Below are 21512 nucleotides of genomic sequence, written 5' to 3'. Positions count from 1 at the left end.
GTTTCCATAGTTGTGCTGGCTGTTTTATTTCAGAGCATTCAGTCCATCTGCATAACTGAATAACCTTAGAACCTTAGGGTACTGAAATCATACAGAATGTGTTGACATCTGTAAAGTCCGTCGACAGTTGGATGACACTGTTGAGACATCTTAGATTGCTAAAGAGATCATAGATTATCTGGTCTCAGCATGCTCAGATTGTCACTGACTGAGACGGACATGGGGAGTTGAGGCTGTCCATGGTCCTGAAGATGACTGTATCTCACCTCCCAACCAGTGGAATATAGACTCATACTATAGATAAGATGGGGCAATGCATGCATATGCTGTAAACATTTTTATGCATATAGCCGCCTTGTGATGTGAAAGCACACAGCTAGAAGGGTAATATAGTCCATAATTCTCACTGCCAAAGAATACATTTCCATCATAACAATCATGATGTTACCTGTGGCAGTTGTATTGTCTTTTTGTCTTATTATTGACTTACATTGACTTTCAAATGGTTAAGATTTAAAGAAAGAATATAAGAATCTATACAGAATTTTTGCCAGTGGGTGGCAGGGGAATCCATGTCTGCATCATGTACTTTTAATGCTGTAGAATAAATGTAATGTCTCTTATTGACATTCATTTGCATGTCAACTCATTGCTACAGCAGTGCTATGAGCTGGAACAGTGTTACATTGATTGAGTAGCAAAGAATCCATACAGGAGTCTAGGACACCACGTTCCTTTCACAATTTGGCTAGAAATACAGCATTTCGCACATACATAGCAAACTTGCTCCAAGGAGAGATGCTTGTAAAAGTTTGGCATTGCTCACCTTCATAAAACCTGACCAGGTGCTAAATAAGAGACAAACTGATATAATCCTGACAGTGCACCTTGGATATAACTGTCATATCCATGGAAACAGCCTTGTTTTAAAATGATGTAATTCAGCCTTTATGTAATAAATCTTTGCACTTTGCAGCCATCACCTCACAGCATCAGCTCTCTCTGAGACACACACTGATTACCCAGCTTGTAAGATTTAAATAATGTGATAACCTGATAGTTTTGGGAAGGCTCATTTGAAAATGCCTCTAGGCATATAGGCATATGAACCACTTTGATTTGTTGCCAAAGCAATGCTGTGAATAGACATCAAAGCACATTGAACCATAACATGTCATTTATGTGCTTAGCACACACCCAAATCCAGGGAGTTTTGCACATCTTATATATTGCACTCACCGTTTATACAGCTGGTTGTGTGCAGAAACAACGGAAGTGAAGTAACTTGCTTGATCATAGAGCAGCAGCACTCCTAAGATATGAACTTGCAACCTCCTGGTCACAATTATAGTGTCCTAACCTCCTCTTCATCACTTGCTAAAATTTGCAGTTCTATCATCACTAAATCAGCTGTGCCCAGATATAATGAGATTGAGGGATCAAAAGAATTCTTACAAGCTACTTAAGCGATCTGGTATAATAAAAACAGTATTTGCTTTTTAAATTTTATTTTAACAGTGTGGTTCTTTATTCATTAGCATGTCTTCACCCAGTACATCCATTGAAAGACCTCTTAGTCAGTTGCAAGTGTGAGGGCTACCTTTGTTTGCACAGATGTGGAATAGAGGGGGAATACGGGTATGAAAAAAAGAAGGAAAATGGGTTGACTCTTAATTCCCAGGGAGCAGCTGCTTGTGGAACTAATAGATTCTTAGGTCAGGGAGAGAGCGGTCTTCACGGTGTGGTTATTTTTATTGCAGCAGCACCTCCTGTATCATGTGCACATCTGCAGTCCAGGACCCATTGGCCACATATGTGTTTCACTTTGCGGTCAATTGGTCAGTAGGTTACAGTAGCTGACAACCCTGCAGGGCTTGTAAGGGGTTGCTGATGAAGACACTTTTCTTTGGCACCTCTGAGGTACTTCATTTGGGCTAAAGGCAGCTATTTGGAGCAGTGGCACTTCTGTTCTTTAATGTAAACACAGAACAGAATAACAGTATTCCTAGTTTAGGTCAAACTGCAGCTAATTGCATATGGGTGTATATGCATTTGCATGCTTGTAGTTGTTCTGGAGTGTGACTGGTGTTCTGCTTTGAGCCTTCTCATTTTATGCGACAGCATTGGAAAGCGCACCACCTTTCCTTGTTTGGTCTGGCTGGTGGCCTGCTGCTTTACCTGGAAAAATATCACCGTGTGTTGGCAGGGGAATGATGTCATCACAATAGCAAAGTCTCCCCCAAAGAAGGGAGCGGAACAGCTGGAACCTGCCCAGTGTAAGAGAGTACTCTGGGGTATTTTATTGCATCAGCGCCGTTCATTGTAGCAGAGGCTTTGCCAATGAGGTCCCCAGTCTTTGGCCTCTAGAAAAACACTCTGGAAAACATTGAGCCGTCTTTGACTTTGAGAGGCTTCCAGGTGGTTTCAGTGCTGTTTTAGTGAATATAGTTAATAAAGCAAGGCAAACATGTGAAAGGGAAAAAGCCTGTTAGCACAAATGTTAAGTCATGGAATTTGAATTTGCACAATATTTTGTAATATAACAAGAAATATGTTGTTCAGTCCAAGATTTTAAATATAGTAAGCAAAGCATAAATATATCAAAATACACCAAAACTACAATAATTTACATATTTTCAACATTTGTGCTAAAACATGCTGTTCATGTTGAGTTAAAACATATATTCTCTAGAATATATTATCAATATATATTTTTATGTGGGGATTATGTATGGGGATATCAAGTATACATTTCAACTGAGAGAAAAGTAAAACACTGTTAAAAATAATAATAATAATCTTATTTGTGTAGATTATTTAACAAAAACAATAATAATAATGATAAAAGAAGAAAAAGACAAATGGTCCCGCGGGGGGCAACATTCCAGCTGAGGTAATGGTCTGCAAATGGTCACAGCTTGCCATAACCTGCTATTTGTATTTGAGGCGGCTTATTTTAACAGATGCCTTGTACGGCACCAAGATCTCCAGCATGGGCCATTTCCAAGCGAAAACGGCTCTGGGCTCCAGCTTCCCCAGGCTCTGGCCACCATAAGCAGGCGTCCCTGTCTGCAGAGATTCAGCTGTGCAGGTGTTCAGGCTCTGAGCTGAACATTTTTTCCAGTGCCCCGGATTTCAGGAAACATAGTCATTGGACGGACTGAGTCCAGCAGACACATACTGCAAACAAATAACAGTTCTGGTACAGGATACAGAAAGCAAATGGAGATTCTGTCTGAGGGAAGACGTGCCAGACATTCTGTCCCCCCTGTCTGTCCACCTACTTTGTTGGTGTGAGTTTGAATATTGTGAATACAATTGTGGCAATTGTTCTGATACTGAAAACATATTTTTATCAAAAGAAAATCAGAAGGAAAAATCATAATATTGCTGTGCATTTTTAGAATAATGCCTAACATTGCTGCAATAAGGGACCATGGAGCTCCGTTTCTGCCTGGAGCCCTGATTCTTAACGTACCACCCATGGCTGTCTTGTGTGTGTGTGTGTGTGTGTGTGTGCCTGGGTGTATGTTTCTGTGAATTTATGTCTGCGCATGGTTGTAAAATCCAATGGGAAGACTGACCCTGTGGGGAAATGGCTAAGCCTTCCCAACATCAGTCAGCAATCAAATCAGCTTGAGCTAATTACTTTCTACTAACTCTCATTCTCCACAGGTCAGGTTACTGCTCAGGGCTGCCAGTATTCCTATCAAAGGAATGGCATTCATAAAGGGATATGACTTAATATTAAATAAGCATGGCATGTGTACATGTAATTTTGTATATTTACTTCACTAACGATAACAGACCAGACTTTGGGGTTGAAGTCCATGAAACTGTTCAAAAGTTCTGAAAATGGAAAAGGGGTATTGTACACATGAGTTAAGCTTAATGTTTTGCAGATGCTTGAAATGGAGGTCACAGAAGGTCATCTTAGTTAATAGAGCATTGTTGACAAAAAAGTTCATGCATCTGTGTGCAAGTGTGAGGTCTGGCACTCACCAATGAACGTTTGATACAAAAATGTATTAGTTAAAATACAGTCTCACCAACTAATTGCAAGTTATTGACATGAAACTTCTGTTTGTGTAGTTATTTTGGCCACAGGCCATTTGCCTTTGGTAATTTGTACACAATTAGCAGCTTTAATCAAATTGGACCCCACTGATTCTTCTTGCAAAGTTGGCAGTAGCAGTAGCATTAGTGGTAATAGCACCAGTATCAGTGTTAGCAGGCATAACACTGGCAGTACAATGAAGAATCTTGAGTGGATGCTGAAGCAGTCAACAGAATCATTTAACATCTCAAACTTTGTAGACTTTCATTATTAAAATGTAAAATACATATTTAAAAAAGTCAACCCAAGGAGGTGCAAAGCAGGCCCAAAGCTTTTTAAGTGGGTTCTATTTACAGTTTCCACAGTAAGAATTATTTCTTAGCCCTGTTGAAGGTATCCATATTGGATATATAAACTGGGGTGTTTGACTAAAGATTTAGCTATGTCAGATTCCAGCAATAATATGTGCCACAAGCAAAAGAAAAGAAAAGCAAACCTCCCCTACTTTAGGACCACCTTACCACATGCACATTATTATGTGTCTGACACACAAAGGGGAAATTCAATCCAACCAGGAAACAGTCTGGCCTACCTCTCACTGTATCTAATTTAAGCCGATGAAGCTTTCTGACATAACTTATGGGGTTCCTCAGGTTGTAGCTAGTCAGTTAACATTTTGAAAGGATACAAAAAAGTGGTTAAGGGGAAATCACACAGTGATTGGAAGTGCATGTTATGAAAAGCTATCACTTAATTTCTATGTGATTCACAAGTTAGATTTCCTGAACAGCATTGAGCCAAGACCTTGCTTTGCTTTTTTAGAGAGCACTTGTTTGCATATAAATTCATGTACTTGAAAAAGAGAAAGGAATCAAGCAAAAGATGAATTTTAGATAATTAGATGTGTAAAGTAACCAATTATTTGTTGATTCTCTACTTGCATTATTGATGGAGTAATTTATCCTTCTTCTGGTTTTCCAGTTGAGCCCATTTTGGATTTCCTAGGGAAACCTATCGACACCGACTCGCAAGGACCTCGGATTCCACTGGTCCCTGTGTCACCAGATCACCCTACCCCTGCTATCCTAGATAGGGAACCAGTCCTGGGTAGTGGGGACACAGACCTGTATCCCCCCTCCAGTTTCACCACAGCCCCCACTCTGAGGTACATTAACGGGAATCACAAGCTGACCCTTGCACCGAAGTATGTAGGGGTTCAGGAAGCAAGAGGAGATCAGTTTGAGAGCGTGTCCCCAACAAAGAATGAAGTCCTCCATTTTGAAGACGAAACAGAAAAAGAAAAGGCCCCGTTTGATTACTCCTCAATAGATTTGGGCATAGTGCCTGATAAAGACAGCATCAAGGAGCACATTTCAACCACATCTCAGCCCTCATCTTCCACTACTGAGCCAGATTATGTAGATACACTGGAAAGGGTAGTGCATGTGGAGTCCTCTGCTCCCTTGCCTCCATCCTCAGGGGAGGCACCTCAAAGCAAGGAGACCCCATTGACCTCTGCTCCCGTGACCTCTGCTCCTAGCACACCCATGAGCACAACTCTGCCGGCAATAGAAACCTTTTCCACATTGGACATCACAGCACGCAGGTCAACGCCAGGCACCCCAATTGATGAAGACACTGAAGGATCCACAGGGCACCCCACAGATGATGAGGCAGACACGACACATCAGGAGGGGTCCGGAGAAGAAAGATACAGCCAAATGACAGTGGTGACAGATGAGACAGAAATTGCCGAGGCAGTTAAGACTCCAGAGACAGGTATGGAATCTTCAACAAAAGCCCCACTGAAGACTCTGCCTAGCTCTACACACGATCGTGTTGAGGACATCGGCTCGCAGCCGGAGACACCAGAGGACTTTGAAGGGTCGACTTCAGCTGAGGACGAAGGCTCTGCACAGGAAACGTATCCACCTGACTCTGTTGAAAAAAGGCCTGTGATCACTGGTGGCGTGACTCCACTGGAAGCCCCAAGTACAACTGGAACAGTTACAACTTTTACAGAAGCAAAGAGAGATGAACCTTCTGTGACAAAAGCCTCTCTGGCTCCAAGCAGTGCTGGCACAACTGCAAGTTTTAGGGAATATCCTACACCTTCCCCAGTTACCCCTGCAGTTCATAAAATTTTGATACCAAGTCAGTCAAGTAGCCATCTTCAACCTGACGCTGATGAAAGGTTGGCCACTACCAAGCCTTATGACAAGAAAGAATCCATCATTCATGTGGATACTGCATCTCCCACAATCCCAACTGAGGAAGCAGTGGGGGTGGCTGTTGTGACTATATCACCAAAAAGCACACTTACAATGACGCAGGCACCTGAAGGATCTGGGGAAGACCTGACAACATCCTTTGCTCCTGACTCATTGCAGATTACATCTGAATCTACCACAGCTCCAACACTTTCCTCAGATGATTTTTCGGGGGATGATATCAAGACCTCAACTGTTGCGGAACCCTTCCCAGGGGCAACACCTTCGGCCACAACACCTGCACTGCCCGAATCTCCCTCGGCATCTGCATCTGTATCTGCATCCACTTCTGAAGAGCAGGAATCTGTAGGTATCACAGAGCAGCGTCCAGCTCCAGGTGCTGATGGGAGAGAGGTGGAGTCAATCAGCTCAGAGAGCTCCTCTAAGGAGCAGGAAGAGGAGAGGGAGAAGGTGGAGACTCCCAAGCATGCAGAAGTTATTGTGCCCAGCACTACAATGATATCTACTACCACGGCAGAAGAACATGAATTGGTGGAATACAGTCACGTGTCAAGGCCTCCACTTCTTGAGGCTGAACCTCCTTCTCGTGGAGAGGAAACCACGGTCAAACCCGAGACAAGAACAGACCTTGGATACACTATTGAAGGCCAGACTGTTGACATTCCAGGTACCCAATGAAAAATTCACTTCTAGTCAGTGCTTTGGAGATGTTGTTAACTGGGGAAAACATCTTTTATATTTTGAATTCATTTTATACCCTCTTCTGTTGTTCTTTTTGGTCACTACAGGTATTTTTTCTTGCACTGAGAACCTTTGTTTCAACGGAGGCACTTGCTACATGAGAGGCAAAGTGTACATCTGTGCATGTCCTCCGGGATATAGTGGGGAGCGCTGTGAGACAGGTATGTCATATGCTCTCACCTCACACAAGTAAGCAACAATCCCATCACACTGGACCTTTAACTCAGTGCTTTGCCCTCATCATATTATTATTGCATATTATGATCTGCATTGGACAAATCTGGTAGTCCTGCAACACCTTGGCACTAATGAAATCTATAGACATGTACATTAAATATATGCTAATGTTTGTTACGAATATTTCAAATGGCAGCTATTATTCTTAAAATAGTCACAAAATAGCCTTTCGTCCTTAACTAATAACACAATCATTTTTACTTACATTGATATTTTTTGACTGTTTGAGTCATTCTGATTGCCTCCACTTCTCATGCTTGCTGTGTGTAGACATTGATGAGTGCCAGTCCAACCCATGTCGGAATGGTGCCACTTGCATAGATGGATTGAACTTTTTCACCTGTGTCTGCTTGCCAAGTTACACAGGAGCACTCTGCGAATATGGTAAGAATCATGACTTTGTAATTTCCCATTATTCCCTTGTAACTTTTTCACCATTTTTGCAACAGTGGTTATTCAGTAATGTGTAGAATATCTGGTCCTGAAGGAAGGTTTAGGGCATTTTGCAGGTAATTGCTGAAACTGCAGACCCTAGAAAAAAAAATCTGTTTGCTTTTCTTGAAGTGGTGCTTTACTTGCATTGTTAGGAAATTCACTCTAACAGGTAGAGTGTCAGAGTCATTTAAACTGGGGCCTTGAGGGCATACCAACACCCGTTAACATCTTTTCACTTAACATGCATTGAGCAGAACAGAAATGGTTTGTGAGGCTTCATCCAAACCAAATCCAAATGGGTAAAATTGCCGCTGAGTGGCTGGTCCCTCTAATGGTATGGTTTTAGTTTGCAGAACATAGCAATCTTGCTTTCATGTGGGGCCTGTTGGCTGATTGACGTCTTCTGTGTATTATATTTGATAGCAAGACTTTTGCTCACCCCTGGTTTAAAGTCTAATGATTGCAGATCTACTTTTTTCTTGTTTTCAGATATTTTCCCTTTGGTTTTAATGCATAACCCAGAAAGTCAGAATAGTGATTGATATCCTTCAAATATAAGTTTATATAACTTTTTTTGCACTCACCCCTGTTTTCACCCCCAATTCTAACAATTATGAATCTGCTTTTCCTTGTTTTCAGTTTTGCACATTTAGCTATTGTAGATCACCGTTAAATAAGTATACCTGTATTTTGGGATTATTGTATGGGATTATTGTACATATTACTTACCGGTCTTAATTATCCCTTTAGTTGTGAACAACACCGATATCGCTCATGATTACATTTTATGGCTCTGCGTTATAATGTCTTTTTATCACATAAGTAAACTGTGACACTTGGAAAAAATGAACAGCTTCAGGCAACAGATTTCAGTCCACACAATCAACTGCATCGGCAATGCATCTGGCTGAGCCCTTTAAATCATGGAATTAAGAACATGATGTTTGTTGTGCTGGGCAGGTGTCAGATAAAGTGGTTTGAGGACAGTGGGTACATTGTCAGCAATATCCTCACAGTTTTCCCCTCTGCAGCTATTGAAATGAGAAATGTCTCCCATCCACCACCCCTAAACCCCTATGATTTATGTCGGTTTATGGACACATTACTATGCGTATGTGTTTATGCCACAATAAGCCAAACTGTGTTAACACCTCATGCACTGTTGAAACATATGCCATAGATCTATTTAAAAGAAAACAGTTATGTTTATACACCTAACAAAAGCAAGATGTCATAATGGCAGTCTATTACCTTGTAGTTTCAGGTGTAGCATAGGAAATTATTAGACATACACTGATGGTAACTATTAAAACGGTTAATAATTCTGTAGTGTTTTGAATAGGAAATTATTAACACAATGTCTAAAAAAGCCAAAACAATCTAGGCATTAGGTGTAAACACTTCACAGTGAATCATCAGAGTAGCTTTAGTGTGATTAGAAAAATTCATGTTTGTGCAGGAGCTTCTTGTGGAATTCCTCTGCTATTCAAACATGGGGACAAAGAAAGCATTAAAATGTAAGTGACGTTGGTAGATATACGACTTATCAATGATTTGGTGTGACCTCATCAATCACAACAAATGAAGAAACACCGAACAAGGAGTTATGGTGATATAGAGCCCCTTGCTGATGGGGTTCCTCTGACCTCGAGTAAGCCAAGTCATTCCCCTTGAGAACTAAGAGTGTGGCTGGAACTGATTTCAATGGCCTGTGTGTCACTATCGGGTGGAGTTCTACCGGGGAGGTGGGGCCCCACACGTTTCTGGGAACATAAGCAGTGTCTGCAACCCCTATGCAGCAAGACAGCTGGAACCAATTTAACAACACTCTCCTGTGCTTTTCTGGCTGCGACTAAAACACTTAATAATGACAGTGTCCCTCACACACTGAGTGATTGACCCACTGAGTGAGCGGCTCCCCCAAAATAACAACAGTACCTTCATTTGCCACTAGATGGCATAAATGCTTAAAAATTAGGACTGAAAAAACCAGCTCCCGGACCTGAACAGTGCTTGTCCTCGCTCTTGATGAAAACACTCATACCTCCAAATTGATTGTGTTTACAAGAGACAGGCTGTAATAGCAACACTCCCACACACTCATCGCTGTCACTGCATTCACTGTTTTTTTGTCCCACTGGATTTATGCAGTACACAGACTGGGCATAATCATGGTGACCAATTCACTTAGATTTCATAGTACGTGGAGCAGCTGTTCTCACTTAAATGCCAGAGGTAGGCTTTTTATTATTATTTTGTGTCAGGTTGTGTGATTGGCGGACGCACTGGTCGAGCCCTCAAAGCTCAGTCACTACATTTCATCCCCATGGTGAATTGGTTCCAGTCCCACCCTGAGTGCAGCTGTAATTACTCAGCAGTGATTCACCCCCCTGCATCCGATTGCTCGTGCACAGCTGGTTTCTCAGGCTCAATTGCCAAAGACGAGGAAGAAAAAAAGACGAAAACATAGCAAAAAGACGTCCATTATCATTTCAGAGGAGATTTGCAGCTGTGAAGAGGAACACGATGAATAAAGAATAGCTCTGTTATGCATTGGGATCAAAACTAGTCAAACATTTTTCCATCTTTGAGGAAAAAATATTGATTCATAGTGGCTTCAACACAGAGGTTTCAGAAATGGGCAAACCCCCAGCCACAGCTGAAACACGCACATAGCTCCTGTTTTTAAAGGCTTAAATAGGATGTAAAAATCCACTGAGGGAATAAGAAATCCTGTAGTGCTGAAAACTGATTTTTTTGGGGATCGGACAGGTGTTTCACATATCTGCTAAATCCAGAATTTGTCTTTTTTTCACAAACTTGTCTTGTCAAAAATGTCTTTTATAGTTTTTCTCTAAAAGGAAAAAAAAAATAAAACATCTTAAATGCACCAAATATATAAAAAAACAGGAGACACTGCAGCAGACATATACTGCAGGTAATACTTGAAATGCTGTCCAACTCTGTAGTGGTTCAGGCAGTGCATTGCCTCCCTGGCTAAAAGCCTCACTACTTCCAAACATGTGTTTCTTTATGACATTAAGCAGCATTTTAATGATCTTCAGAGCTTTCACACAAAATGACTTGCTGCTTTTTATTTGTTTTTTTGGCTTTGACTACACCACCACAAAATTAAGTTTATCCCTCACTTACTCAGTGTGAGTGAGTGAGAGTATATGAGTGATTCATCCCCAAAGTGTCAGGAGTACCTTTGCTTTACCAGGAGATGGTGCAAAGGCATTAATAGGGTGATCCACCAGAGTGTGTGCTGCCTCTTAATAGTGCTTGCTATTGCTCTGTTTTCATGGGCTGTCCCTCCAGAGCAGTTCACATGGTGCAGGTACCCCCCCCCCCCCCCCCGCTTCCTTTGGCTTTTTGGGACTCTTTTTTGCCTCCACTTCATCATTGCCAGACTTCCTGTGAGATCAGATCTCCTGACTAAACTACGCAAATTCAGCAGGGGGATTCTGAGTGGTAATCACAACATAGCATACCCACGCCCACCATCAGGCTTGGACCTAGACTTTTAGCCTCTGTCCTCCTGTGACCTCCCTCCTCTCAAACTTTTGAGGGCCTCACTCAGGTCAACAGATGTGCTAAAGCCTAAACTTGAAAAGGCTTAGCATGGCAATAGCTAGACTTTTCCAGGGTTGCTAACTTTGGTCAGCTGACTGTAGTGATATTTTAAATCTGAGACCATCTGGTGTAATCATGCACTTGCTTTATGTGAACAGGTCCACAGGTTAGTTCATTGTGAGTCATTCAGCGTGTTAGGTAGCTAACTAGACTTATAAGACAACCTGGTGGCTGCCCACTTTACCCCACACTACGCTCATTACCTTGTTAGCCAGCTAGCTAATTCTTTTTTTCTGCTACATTTGTTATCTCATTAGCTAGGTCACTTTTACACCTTAGCCAGCTAACATGTTAGTAAGCTAGCTAGTGAATTCTAGTTAGGTAGATAGCAAAGTAATGTGTAATGTGCTAGGTAGGTAGCAAATTCTATTTTCAGTCATTTATCTTGCTTGCTAGTCCTGTTCTCCTTTTAAAAGCTGAAAGCTGATTGAGGCTGTATCTGGGGCAACTGTATAAATCGTATTGTGATGTCAGCTGCACATGATAGAATGTTCACATTCTCAACAAAATGTAAATATAGTAATTCTTCATCAGAAACGTGCTGGGATACAGAGAAGAAATTGAGTAATGGAAATGCTCTCCATAGATTTATCAGCAAATGTACATCTATAAATGGATAACTAAGTAAGAGCTTTATTCTTCTGTCTCATATTTATAAGACTTGGACTTCTCTCCAAATTAATAGTTACAATGACTGTGCATTGTGTGGCCTTCAAATAAAGTGGCTCTGTGTATGGGGATATCCCTCGTGATAGGTTAACCTCCAGGCTATTAATCCCTGTTTATATCAAGTAATGCTTTGGTGATATGTCATTATCATATAAAAGGTCAGCATTTTCCTTTACCTGTCTGCCAACATTCATTTCATGAGATTGCCATTTCATTTCCCCACATACCTCCAGGTCAACGGTGCAGCAGTTAGTCAATGCAAATAACAATCCTTTCATCAATGTTTCATTCACTGCAAAGGTTTTCATTTTCATTGTAAAAGTGATCACTACAATAAAAAGCATGTTTAAAGTTCATCCAACATTTAAAGAAGTTCTGTGAATCACAGTAAAACCCAAGGCTTTGTTTGTAATTTAACCATATCTTAGACCTAGATCTCAAACCATTTGCTTGTGCAACTGTCTTAGTTAGAATCTTAGCAATCAGGCTACCACATACACAATTAAAACTGATTGGACACGTATTTCATACAGGTATTTATTGAATCTTCTGTATTTCGTAAAATGTTGTGGAAGCATGTCTTCCTGTTGTTTAAGACCTGTAGACTTAGTCTAAAGTCTCAGATCTATGGACTATTCAGTTGATTTACTCAGTGTTCAATGCCGGGGTTGTTTTGACTCCACATAGCATGTCTTGGTTGGGTATAAAGCCAGCTTTAACATAACAAGGGTTAAAGGATAGTTTGTTTGCAAGCCACAGTTAGTAATTTGTGCTATGTATGCTATATACACACATATACACACACATCTGCAACAGCAGGGTTAATTCACCCTCCTCAATGGTAATGAACTAGATTGAGGAGAAAAGGACAATAGTATTTGTAAAGGCCTGCCAACAACCAAATGTAGCACAAGTGTGCATTGTGTGTATGAATTAATTCAATAAATGGCTCATTATTTAGGAGCTGTGTGGTAGCCATTGTTTCCCTCAGGCTTCTCCCAGTGGATATTGAAGTTGTTAGTGGCTTGTTGATTAGTTAGATCTCGTTAATGGCCCCTGCTAAATTATACCCACTTATTTGCATAGCAGAGATTAGCATAGTAGCCGTTTTGTGCATCACCCAGTTGGCCACCGACTGTGTCCTTTCTGTAAACCAATGCACTGGATCGGCCCAGCAGACAGAACACAGAGAACACTTCAGCAGCCACTGAGACTGTGGACTTCGTGTTTGGGAAGAAAGACGATCTGACTGCACATGTAGCGCCATCACTGATGCTAATTCAGCATGCCGGTGCACATCTCAATGATTTCAAATGTGTGCACATATGCTTATTTTTTTGTCTGTCATTGTGATGCACTCCACTTAACCGACTTAATCTTATATTATTAACGTTTTATTTTTTTGTGCATTTTCTTCTGAGATTTGCCTTTTTTACACTTTATTATTGCACTAAAAGTTTTCTGAGTATGAATTTATTTGCACCATTATTGTTGATATCATTGTAGTATGCATTTCACATTGCACTGGGAGTCTGCATTGACCATATGAGTCAGTGTGGAATCAAACCAATAAATCACAATTTGAATTTAAATTTGAATTTGAGCTTGTCTTACAGACTAATGTACACTCTCTGCCCCCAGACACAGAAACCTGTGACTATGGTTGGCACAAGTTCCAGGGCCACTGCTACAAGTACTTCACCCACCGACGCACGTGGGACGCCGCAGAGAGGGAGTGCCGCCTGCAGGGGGCGCACCTCACCAGTGTCCTGTCACAGGAGGAGCAGCTGTTTGTCAACCGTAAGTGCTGCCGGCCATTCGCAGTTCACAAAGGCGTTGTGCTGGGAGGGCTCTGTTGAGGAGTCCTTTAGGGCCAATACTCACCCTCACCCCAAACCTCACCTGGAGAACAGTGTCTAGGGTATTCACCATATCCCCAGAACCTTTGTACTGGAGCAGCTGTGAGGGTGGATGCAGGCAGAGGTAAAGCTTAGTGTCAAGTGTCAAGGAATTGAACTAGTAACTAGAGGGTGTTGTACCTTTGTACTGATTCATTAAAGTGGCACTGAAATCAGGTACTGATTTAGTACTGATAGTGATGCATTGGCTAGGTTTATTAAATGTTTATTTATATGTGGATAACGTTCAAATATTTATGTATTTATTTATATTTGGATTTGCCTTAAGCAATGCTTAGGATCTAAATTCTTAATGCAAGCTCTACAGCCTTTAATGGCCTTAATTTCTTCCTAACATTGAGACATTAACAGACTTTTAATAAACTATTGAGGTGAAGTGCAATTTGGCAATGGCCAAAAGCATAGGAAAGTTTTCTGAGCTGCTGGGACTGAAAAAGGTATGTCCTCTAAACAGCAAGCACTGTTCATGAGGTTAACAATGTCTCTGTGTTTTCCTGTTAGAGCTGAGAGCCTATTATGGCAGAAAAGTGAATTCTTGACTTGCGTTTCATTGTGTTTCAGGCCTGGGACACGACTATCAGTGGATTGGCCTGAATGACAGGATGTTTGAAAATGACTTCCGTTGGACAGATGGCCGACCCATGGTAAGAAATGACTGTGCCTTTTTTCTCTTGTACGCATGTGCGTGTGTGTGTGTGTGTGTGTGTGTGTCTGTCTGTCTGTCTGTGTGTGTACATGTGCAAGAGTGTGTGTGTTTGAATATCTGTATGTGTGTACGTTTTTGTATTGGAAGATGGCAGCATACCAGGCTCCTGCCTGTGGATCTCCTTCACCATGTCAGACGGGGTCTAATTACTGTTTTTGGGAGTGAGCTGAGTCAGTCTTCACTTCAAAGTAGGAACAATACTGAAAGAGAGGGGATTGAAAGGAGCAGGCCAGAGGGCTAGGAGATGCACTGACCATCTGCAGAGACCCAGCTGGTGGTCTCAGCTGCTCAGGTGTGGACAGGTAACGGAAGGCTTTAGAAAGCAGTGGCATTGGAAACAGGGACCCACCTGTCCAAAGAATCAACAGGGAGAAGGAAGTGGGGACCATGGGGTTAAAGAAATATCCTTCCAAGAATATTACAGCTGACAGTGGATCAGCTGAGTTGAAGGTGTTAATGGTGTTTATCCAAAAGCCTATTGAAAGACAGAGGCTAAGATCAGTAATGCCCAACAGTCAGGATACATTCTCTTGTATTTGCAGCTGATGCATGCAAAGACCCTCTACCTTGCTGTAAACCTAGAATACTGCAGTTCTTTTCCAAGCAATATACTGTGCCTTTTCATGAAGATGGCTAAAATAGCAATACTGTGTGTGATACAATTTTTTGAATTTTTCTGAACATTTTTTCTGCACACTTGAGTCAACTTGACTAGGGTTCGAACAATTCCTGATCTTTAACCCAAGCTAATACAAATGTGATATTTCATGTAGATAAATGTTACCCTTTTAAAATGAAAAGAGTAACAATGCTCAGATTTTACAAGGTTTTGCAGATTTTGCCCAATGGTAAAAACTGAATTATGAAAACTAAAAGGTGAATAATTGAACTGTTGTGGTTCATGAATTCTCTGATGAAGGGAGGTGTGCTGTTTATCATGAGGCTGTCTCAGTGGTGGTGTTTGATATTGGAAGGCCCAAATGACAGGTCTGTTAGTGTAGTGCAGAGGAGGGACATGCAATGCGTTGAAAGCAATGGAGAAGCCACCCGGACAGTGGAACGGCCCCGTGTTCAGCTGCTGTTTGCATTCTCTGTTCAGGCAGCTGGAATCAATCATCAAAGACCAACACAGAGGCTGTATCAGGTGCTGGAGCAGGAGGGGGTGTTGTTGGTCCTTCACAACTGTTTATTTCCCCTGGTGCCATGGCAACAGTAAGAAGGGCTCTGGGGGAAATTTTGCTTGCAAACTCAACTGTTAGCCTCATGGAGCTAACATGAAAGTTATTTGGAACAACCCATATTGATTTAATTTTGGGCAGTGCAACCTTTGCCCTTGAGTAAGTGCTGATTGGAGGGGGAAACCCCTGCGTTTGTGATTGTGATGTCATAGCTGGGCTATGTGAGGTCATGGGTATCTCATGCACAGTTTGGAGGGAATGGAGCTACTTCTGCTTGCAGTCCATCTTGGTTTTTGCATGCAACAGAGGAGCTCAGGCAGCATTTGGGTTGTAGATGGTGGTCATTGCCAATCCTGCACAAAAGCTTAAACACCAAAACGGCCTTCCTCCGGAGTCTACTGCCAGAATCTCCCTCTGATCTAATACCAAACTCAATCTGCACATCTGCAATGATGTTGCATTAAGGCCCTACTAAGTATGAAATCAGCAAAAAGGCCGCTTCATTTTGAGAGGTCTACAGTATCATGTATATCATATGTCTTACAATTTCACTAAAAGAGCTTCCTGCACCAAGTGCTTCCATGTGCTTCGGGCTGCCTGCAGAGAAAACTTCTGATACAGAAATACACATAAGCGCCCTCATGTGGGCAGTCAAAGTACGAGCACAGGTTTGTATTACTTATATGCAAACCAATGCAAATCCCCTGTGCTTCCATCTCTGGAGATTTGAAAGTTGCTTTGCTCTGCAGTCTTCTATAAAATGAACTTCGCATGGCAGCATGGTGTATTGTGATTATTTTAGGAACAGTACTGTGCGGAGATTGCACTACAAGCTAATTAACAGAACACTTCCGTTTTTACCCAACACCTGTCAAGTTTTTAATTTATGTATGCAGCCCTGAGGAGAGAGGACATTAGAGAAAATGTATCAGAGCAGACGTGTATTCCCTCAGGTTAAGAGGAAGTGCGACAGCCTGAGCAGGGTCCTGTCTTCCTCCTGGGAGCCCCAGGCTTCTTCTATTCCTGCTCTCATAAAGTTGCAGCAAGAGAAAAAAAAACTGGTCATCCAATGATTGAGGTGCCTCTCACCCAGCAACTGTGGCGTGAAGCAGAAGGAAGCACAAGTGTTCTGCCTAGGCAGGTCGCCATGACTGGTGGACAGAAAGTGGTATGGTTCAGCTGAGGTTTGAATTGAATTGAATTGAATTGAAGCCATCCACTGACAGAGCTGTCGAGTCGCCACCTGTGTTTACCGTTGCACAAGTCTAGGTCCGGTTCAATGGACAGAGGGAGGTGCTTTATTGTGACCAGGAAAACTCAGACAAATATATTTATCACTTGCAAACTGCAACTTCCAGAGCTCTGTGTTGTATTTATATTGTGCCAAATTACCTGTATCATTCCATTCCTTGAATTGAGTCAATCATAGAATTTGGACCTATTTCAAAATACTGGTCGTGGTAAGCCTAGAGACACCTACTGACATTGCAGAAGAGGACTGCTTTGTTGTGCTTTGCAGTTACAGCAGTTAGGAGACTTGAACATATTAACTCTTAGGCAGCAAGAGTACAACAGGTGGTTGTCAGGTCTAAATGTACTAAAGGCATCCAGTCTTTGCAGTGGGCCTGTGTGGTGCTGTGGAGAGATAAGGACATAGGTTGTATGAATGTCAGTTGATGGTGATCTCCTATTAGCAGTGAGGTAGTGGGAATCAAGGCATTTTATTAGTCTACACACATATAAGGTGTGTCTCTTTCTCAGAGCTCTCTACATGAGAAAAGCCTGTCTGCTTAATCCTGTGTATTCAATCAAAACCTGTCCTTGTATAGAAGTAAATGTGAGTGGTGCTTAACAAAAACTCCAACATTCTCTCAGTTTTTGTTAACTTTGATGATAGCTCAACTCAACAAACTTTGTACACTTCTTTTTGAGTCAAACTTAAGGACAAATGTTGATTGAATGCAGGGGTATGTCTTGTGTCCTGATTAAAAAACAGGATACCACTAAAATAGAATTTAATTTTATCTGCATCTGTCCTGGATGAGCTTGTCTCAGAGGAAGTAATGCTCAGATAGAAGTAAGAAATGGACTATGTGCATACTTTTTCCTAAACACCTGCAAACCAGGACATTTAAAGCTTCAATGAAGAAAGATTAAAGCCCTGAGGGTTAACCTGTGTACTGTTAAATTTATATTTTAGGTAAGTCTCTTTTTACGCACAGCCTGCTGAAAGCCTGCTCCAAATGTATAAAGAGACTTAAAGGTTTACACCATAGAGGTAAATGGGCCCATAAGAAACAGGAGCATAAACTAAGTGTGTGTGGGTGGGGTGCCCCTGGACTTCCTGCCTTCTGCTCGGCCAGTGTGAAAGAACTCTTGCCATCGCCAAATGGCGAAACAGAACAGCTGTGCAGGCTTATCAGATGTTTGACGCGGCAGCTCTGTGGTGCCTTGAGAAACTGGGGAGCAACACCAAACTGTGCCATGCTCCTGTTTGCCCCACGGTAACTAGAAAGCCTTTCCCACGGCTTTCTGGGAGACACCACCCTGCAATGATTACATTATTCGTCCTAATGTTGTTATCACACCAAGCTGCCCCTTGATAGGGATCAGATTGAGCCAATAGCGAGGAAATTACTTATAGGGCCATTTATAGCTAATTACCCCTTGGGTATAGAAGGGATCCAAAACACAATACTTTGCAGGTCAAGGAGGCCCGGGTAGCAGGCAAATTCAGATTGTTAGATTTAATGACTAACAGCATTTCCCCTGTAATTCAAATCTGTTTTAACCTGGATGGCAATCAGACTGTGTTTGTATGTGGACATTATATCCTATTACATCATTTGTTTTTTTTTTTTTTTATAGCAATATGAGAACTGGAGGCCAAACCAGCCCGACAGCTTCTTCTCCACGGGTGAGGATTGTGTGGTGATGATCTGGCACGAGGGGGGACAGTGGAACGACGTGCCCTGCAACTACCACCTCACCTTTACCTGCAAGAAGGGCACAGGTGAGTGGTCACCCCCGGGGCATCCCAAATGGAGTGTACCCAAGGCAGAGCTGGAAGCAGTGGCGCTATGCTTTTCTGTGTTACTATGGGCATGGAGATTCAGCACATCGGCTCTCTGCCATGTCTCGGCGGGCAGACTTCAGAAAGTCAACACACACAATGCTATTACAGCTTCGCACATTACAGTGTTCCTCTGCACTGGTGGGCTGCAAGGCTTAATGCTGGTTTGAACTGTTGTTCTAAAGGTGTGAGGCTGTTGCTCCTGAGTATCCAGTGACATTAAGACACCGCATAACCTTTTGCTGACAGGTTGAGGGACCTCAAGGAGATTTTTCTTTATTTCTGAGATGAGCATTGTCTTAATGCTATTTTTTATATCATGGGGATGTTAAATTTAATGTTTGTCTGAAAGTGCCGTAACATTATTCCTTCTCCCCAAAACCACCCCATTGAAACCCAAGGAACATTTGCTTGATGTATTCACTCATTCATTGACATGTTTTCCTTCAGTTTCATGTGGTCAGCCCCCAGTTGTGAAAAATGCCCGCATCTTTGGAAGCATGAAAGCTCGCTATGAGATCAACTCCCTGGTGCGGTACCACTGCAAGGATGGCTACATCCAGAGATACGTGCCGACCATCCGTTGCCGTGGTGATGGGCGATGGGATGAGCCCAAAATCTCCTGTATTAGCCGTAAGAGCGCAGCCCTTCCTTACCATCATTGCAATGATTCTGTGTAGTTCCTGGACCTTGTTGAGAATGAGTTAGTGTTATTAGGTCGCTTACCTGGTGACATAAGATTAAATAACCCCTGCAGAGCTGGAGTTCTGGAGAATGTATTTACAATTTATGTGATGAACTGTAGACAGGGGATGTAGAAATAGTAGGGACATTTCAGGGGGACTCATCCAAAAACAAGGTACCTTAAAATAAAATAATTTTATATGAAATCAATAAATAAGGTAAAAATAATGGGAACAAAAATGGTTACATTGGTTAGAATGTCTTAATGGGCATTTGTTGCTGCAAATGTTTAAATAGAAAGGGATGGGAAATTGTCATCCATTATATGCATGTTTGAAACATATTTGTCTGTATTTTTTCAGCATCCACCTATCAAAGGACTTACCCACAGAAATATCAATACAGCAGCTTGTACAACAATGCCAAGAGGCGATACAACGAGTCTGCTCGACACCGCCATCGCTGGACCGTCCGAGGGGGCAACACCAAACACTGATCCCGCAGCAGGAGTGCAGAACACACCTTTTCCTGATGGAGAGCCATTCTCTATGGTCTAAAAGAACAAACCAGAATCAAGTGCCTTTTGAATGTTTCAAAAGTATCTTTTCCGTCATTTTTCTTCTTCATTCTTTATCAAGGGACACATTTATCAGTGGACAACAAAAAGGACACACTCAATGCCAGGTCTCTCTGCTGGTGCATTTCCGTGTGATTTTTTATATATATATATATATATATATACCAATTATTCTGATACTAATATATTCAGTTCTCAACTCTATTCACATCAGAGCCCACGAGTCCACAACTACATGTCCAAACAGTTTATAGAAGTGGTAAACTAAACAAGCAAATAGCAACATGCTGTGTACATTGAACAAAAAATACAGAGTTTAAATAATGTACATAAACAACACATCACATTTTAGTAAAATTTAAAACTGGTTCTTAAGACTTTCTACTGTAGAGAGTCTGACTGCTGCTCCTTATATGGGCTCTAATCTTTGTAGCTTTATCTGCACAGAATTTATACCGAGTTGTGTTATTTGAAAGGCATGAAACATCTAACCAGAAATATAAGTCAAATGTTCAAAGAATTCAAGGAGAAAACATACAAGCAGATATGGTGTGATAAATTAAAGCTTGCAAAGAAAGGTCACGCTCCCTGCAGAAATATAAGCAAAAATGTTTATGGGCGGACCATTTGATCTCTGCGGAATTACTGAACTGGGGGAGGAGGAGAAGAGTGGGAGGAGGAAGCCGAAAGGACTGCATATCTGCCCCAATCAGATTTCAGATACTGTCAGGAGAGCAAGACATGGGAGGAGCTTTTTTAGCAGCTTTGAGCCGCACATAAAAGATAAAAAAGGGGATCTACATTTTAAATGTTTTTTTTTTCTTTTCTCTTGTAGAAATGATAATAAATTAATAATTGGGTTCATGTTTATGTATATAACCATTTTAATACATTTTTGTTTGGTATGATCAAAAAGTCAAAGATCAACATCATGAATGTCCATGACTGAGTGTTGCTTCCTGAGAGCTTCTAATTACATTAGCAATTAAAGTGAAATGGTAGAAACTGGGTTTATTTGACATGCTGTGTAGACTACACAAGGGAAAGGTGGATGTGGAAAAAAGATAATATACTTTTTATTAACATTCAACATTATCCATTGAATTCCTTCGTATGTTAAGGAAAACTGGTGTTTTGCCTTCTTATTTTCTAGTGGCTTTGCTTTTGCAAATAACCATGGGTCTTAATCTGTGAATACAGCTCATAAAATGCTTACCCGTCTTACTCCATAGAAATGAGTCAAACCACACTTAATCGAATGTACTTTGTGAAAAACTCAAAGAGACTTGAACAATTGCTTTTGATGAGAGCTGCAAATAATTTATTTTTCAAGCTGCTCTTTTTCCACAGGGCTAGATATCCTGGCGAT

The 21512-nt window shown here is 41.5% G+C and overlaps 1 protein-coding gene across 1 annotated transcript in view; it reads left to right on the top strand.

The window, feature by feature from the left end:
- LOC118778206 (versican core protein-like) overlaps positions 1-20932 on the top strand; it is a 39086-nt gene extending 18154 nt beyond the window's left edge. The window contains exons 8-15 of the mRNA XM_036529620.1: positions 5039-6955; positions 7077-7190; positions 7537-7650; positions 13648-13806; positions 14487-14569; positions 18678-18822; positions 19333-19515; positions 19929-20932. Coding sequence (XP_036385513.1) covers positions 5039-6955; positions 7077-7190; positions 7537-7650; positions 13648-13806; positions 14487-14569; positions 18678-18822; positions 19333-19515; positions 19929-20062 — 2849 coding nt within the window. The 3' untranslated portion in view covers positions 20063-20932. The remainder of the gene's footprint in view (positions 1-5038; positions 6956-7076; positions 7191-7536; positions 7651-13647; positions 13807-14486; positions 14570-18677; positions 18823-19332; positions 19516-19928) is intronic.
- Positions 20933-21512: the final 580 nt, after the last annotated feature.

This window comes from Megalops cyprinoides, chromosome 5 (assembly GCF_013368585.1).
Source record: "Megalops cyprinoides isolate fMegCyp1 chromosome 5, fMegCyp1.pri, whole genome shotgun sequence".
Lineage (NCBI taxonomy): Eukaryota > Metazoa > Chordata > Actinopteri > Elopiformes > Megalopidae > Megalops > Megalops cyprinoides.
Note: the sequence above shows the minus strand (reverse complement) of the source record. Positions and strands in the feature narration are given on the sequence as shown.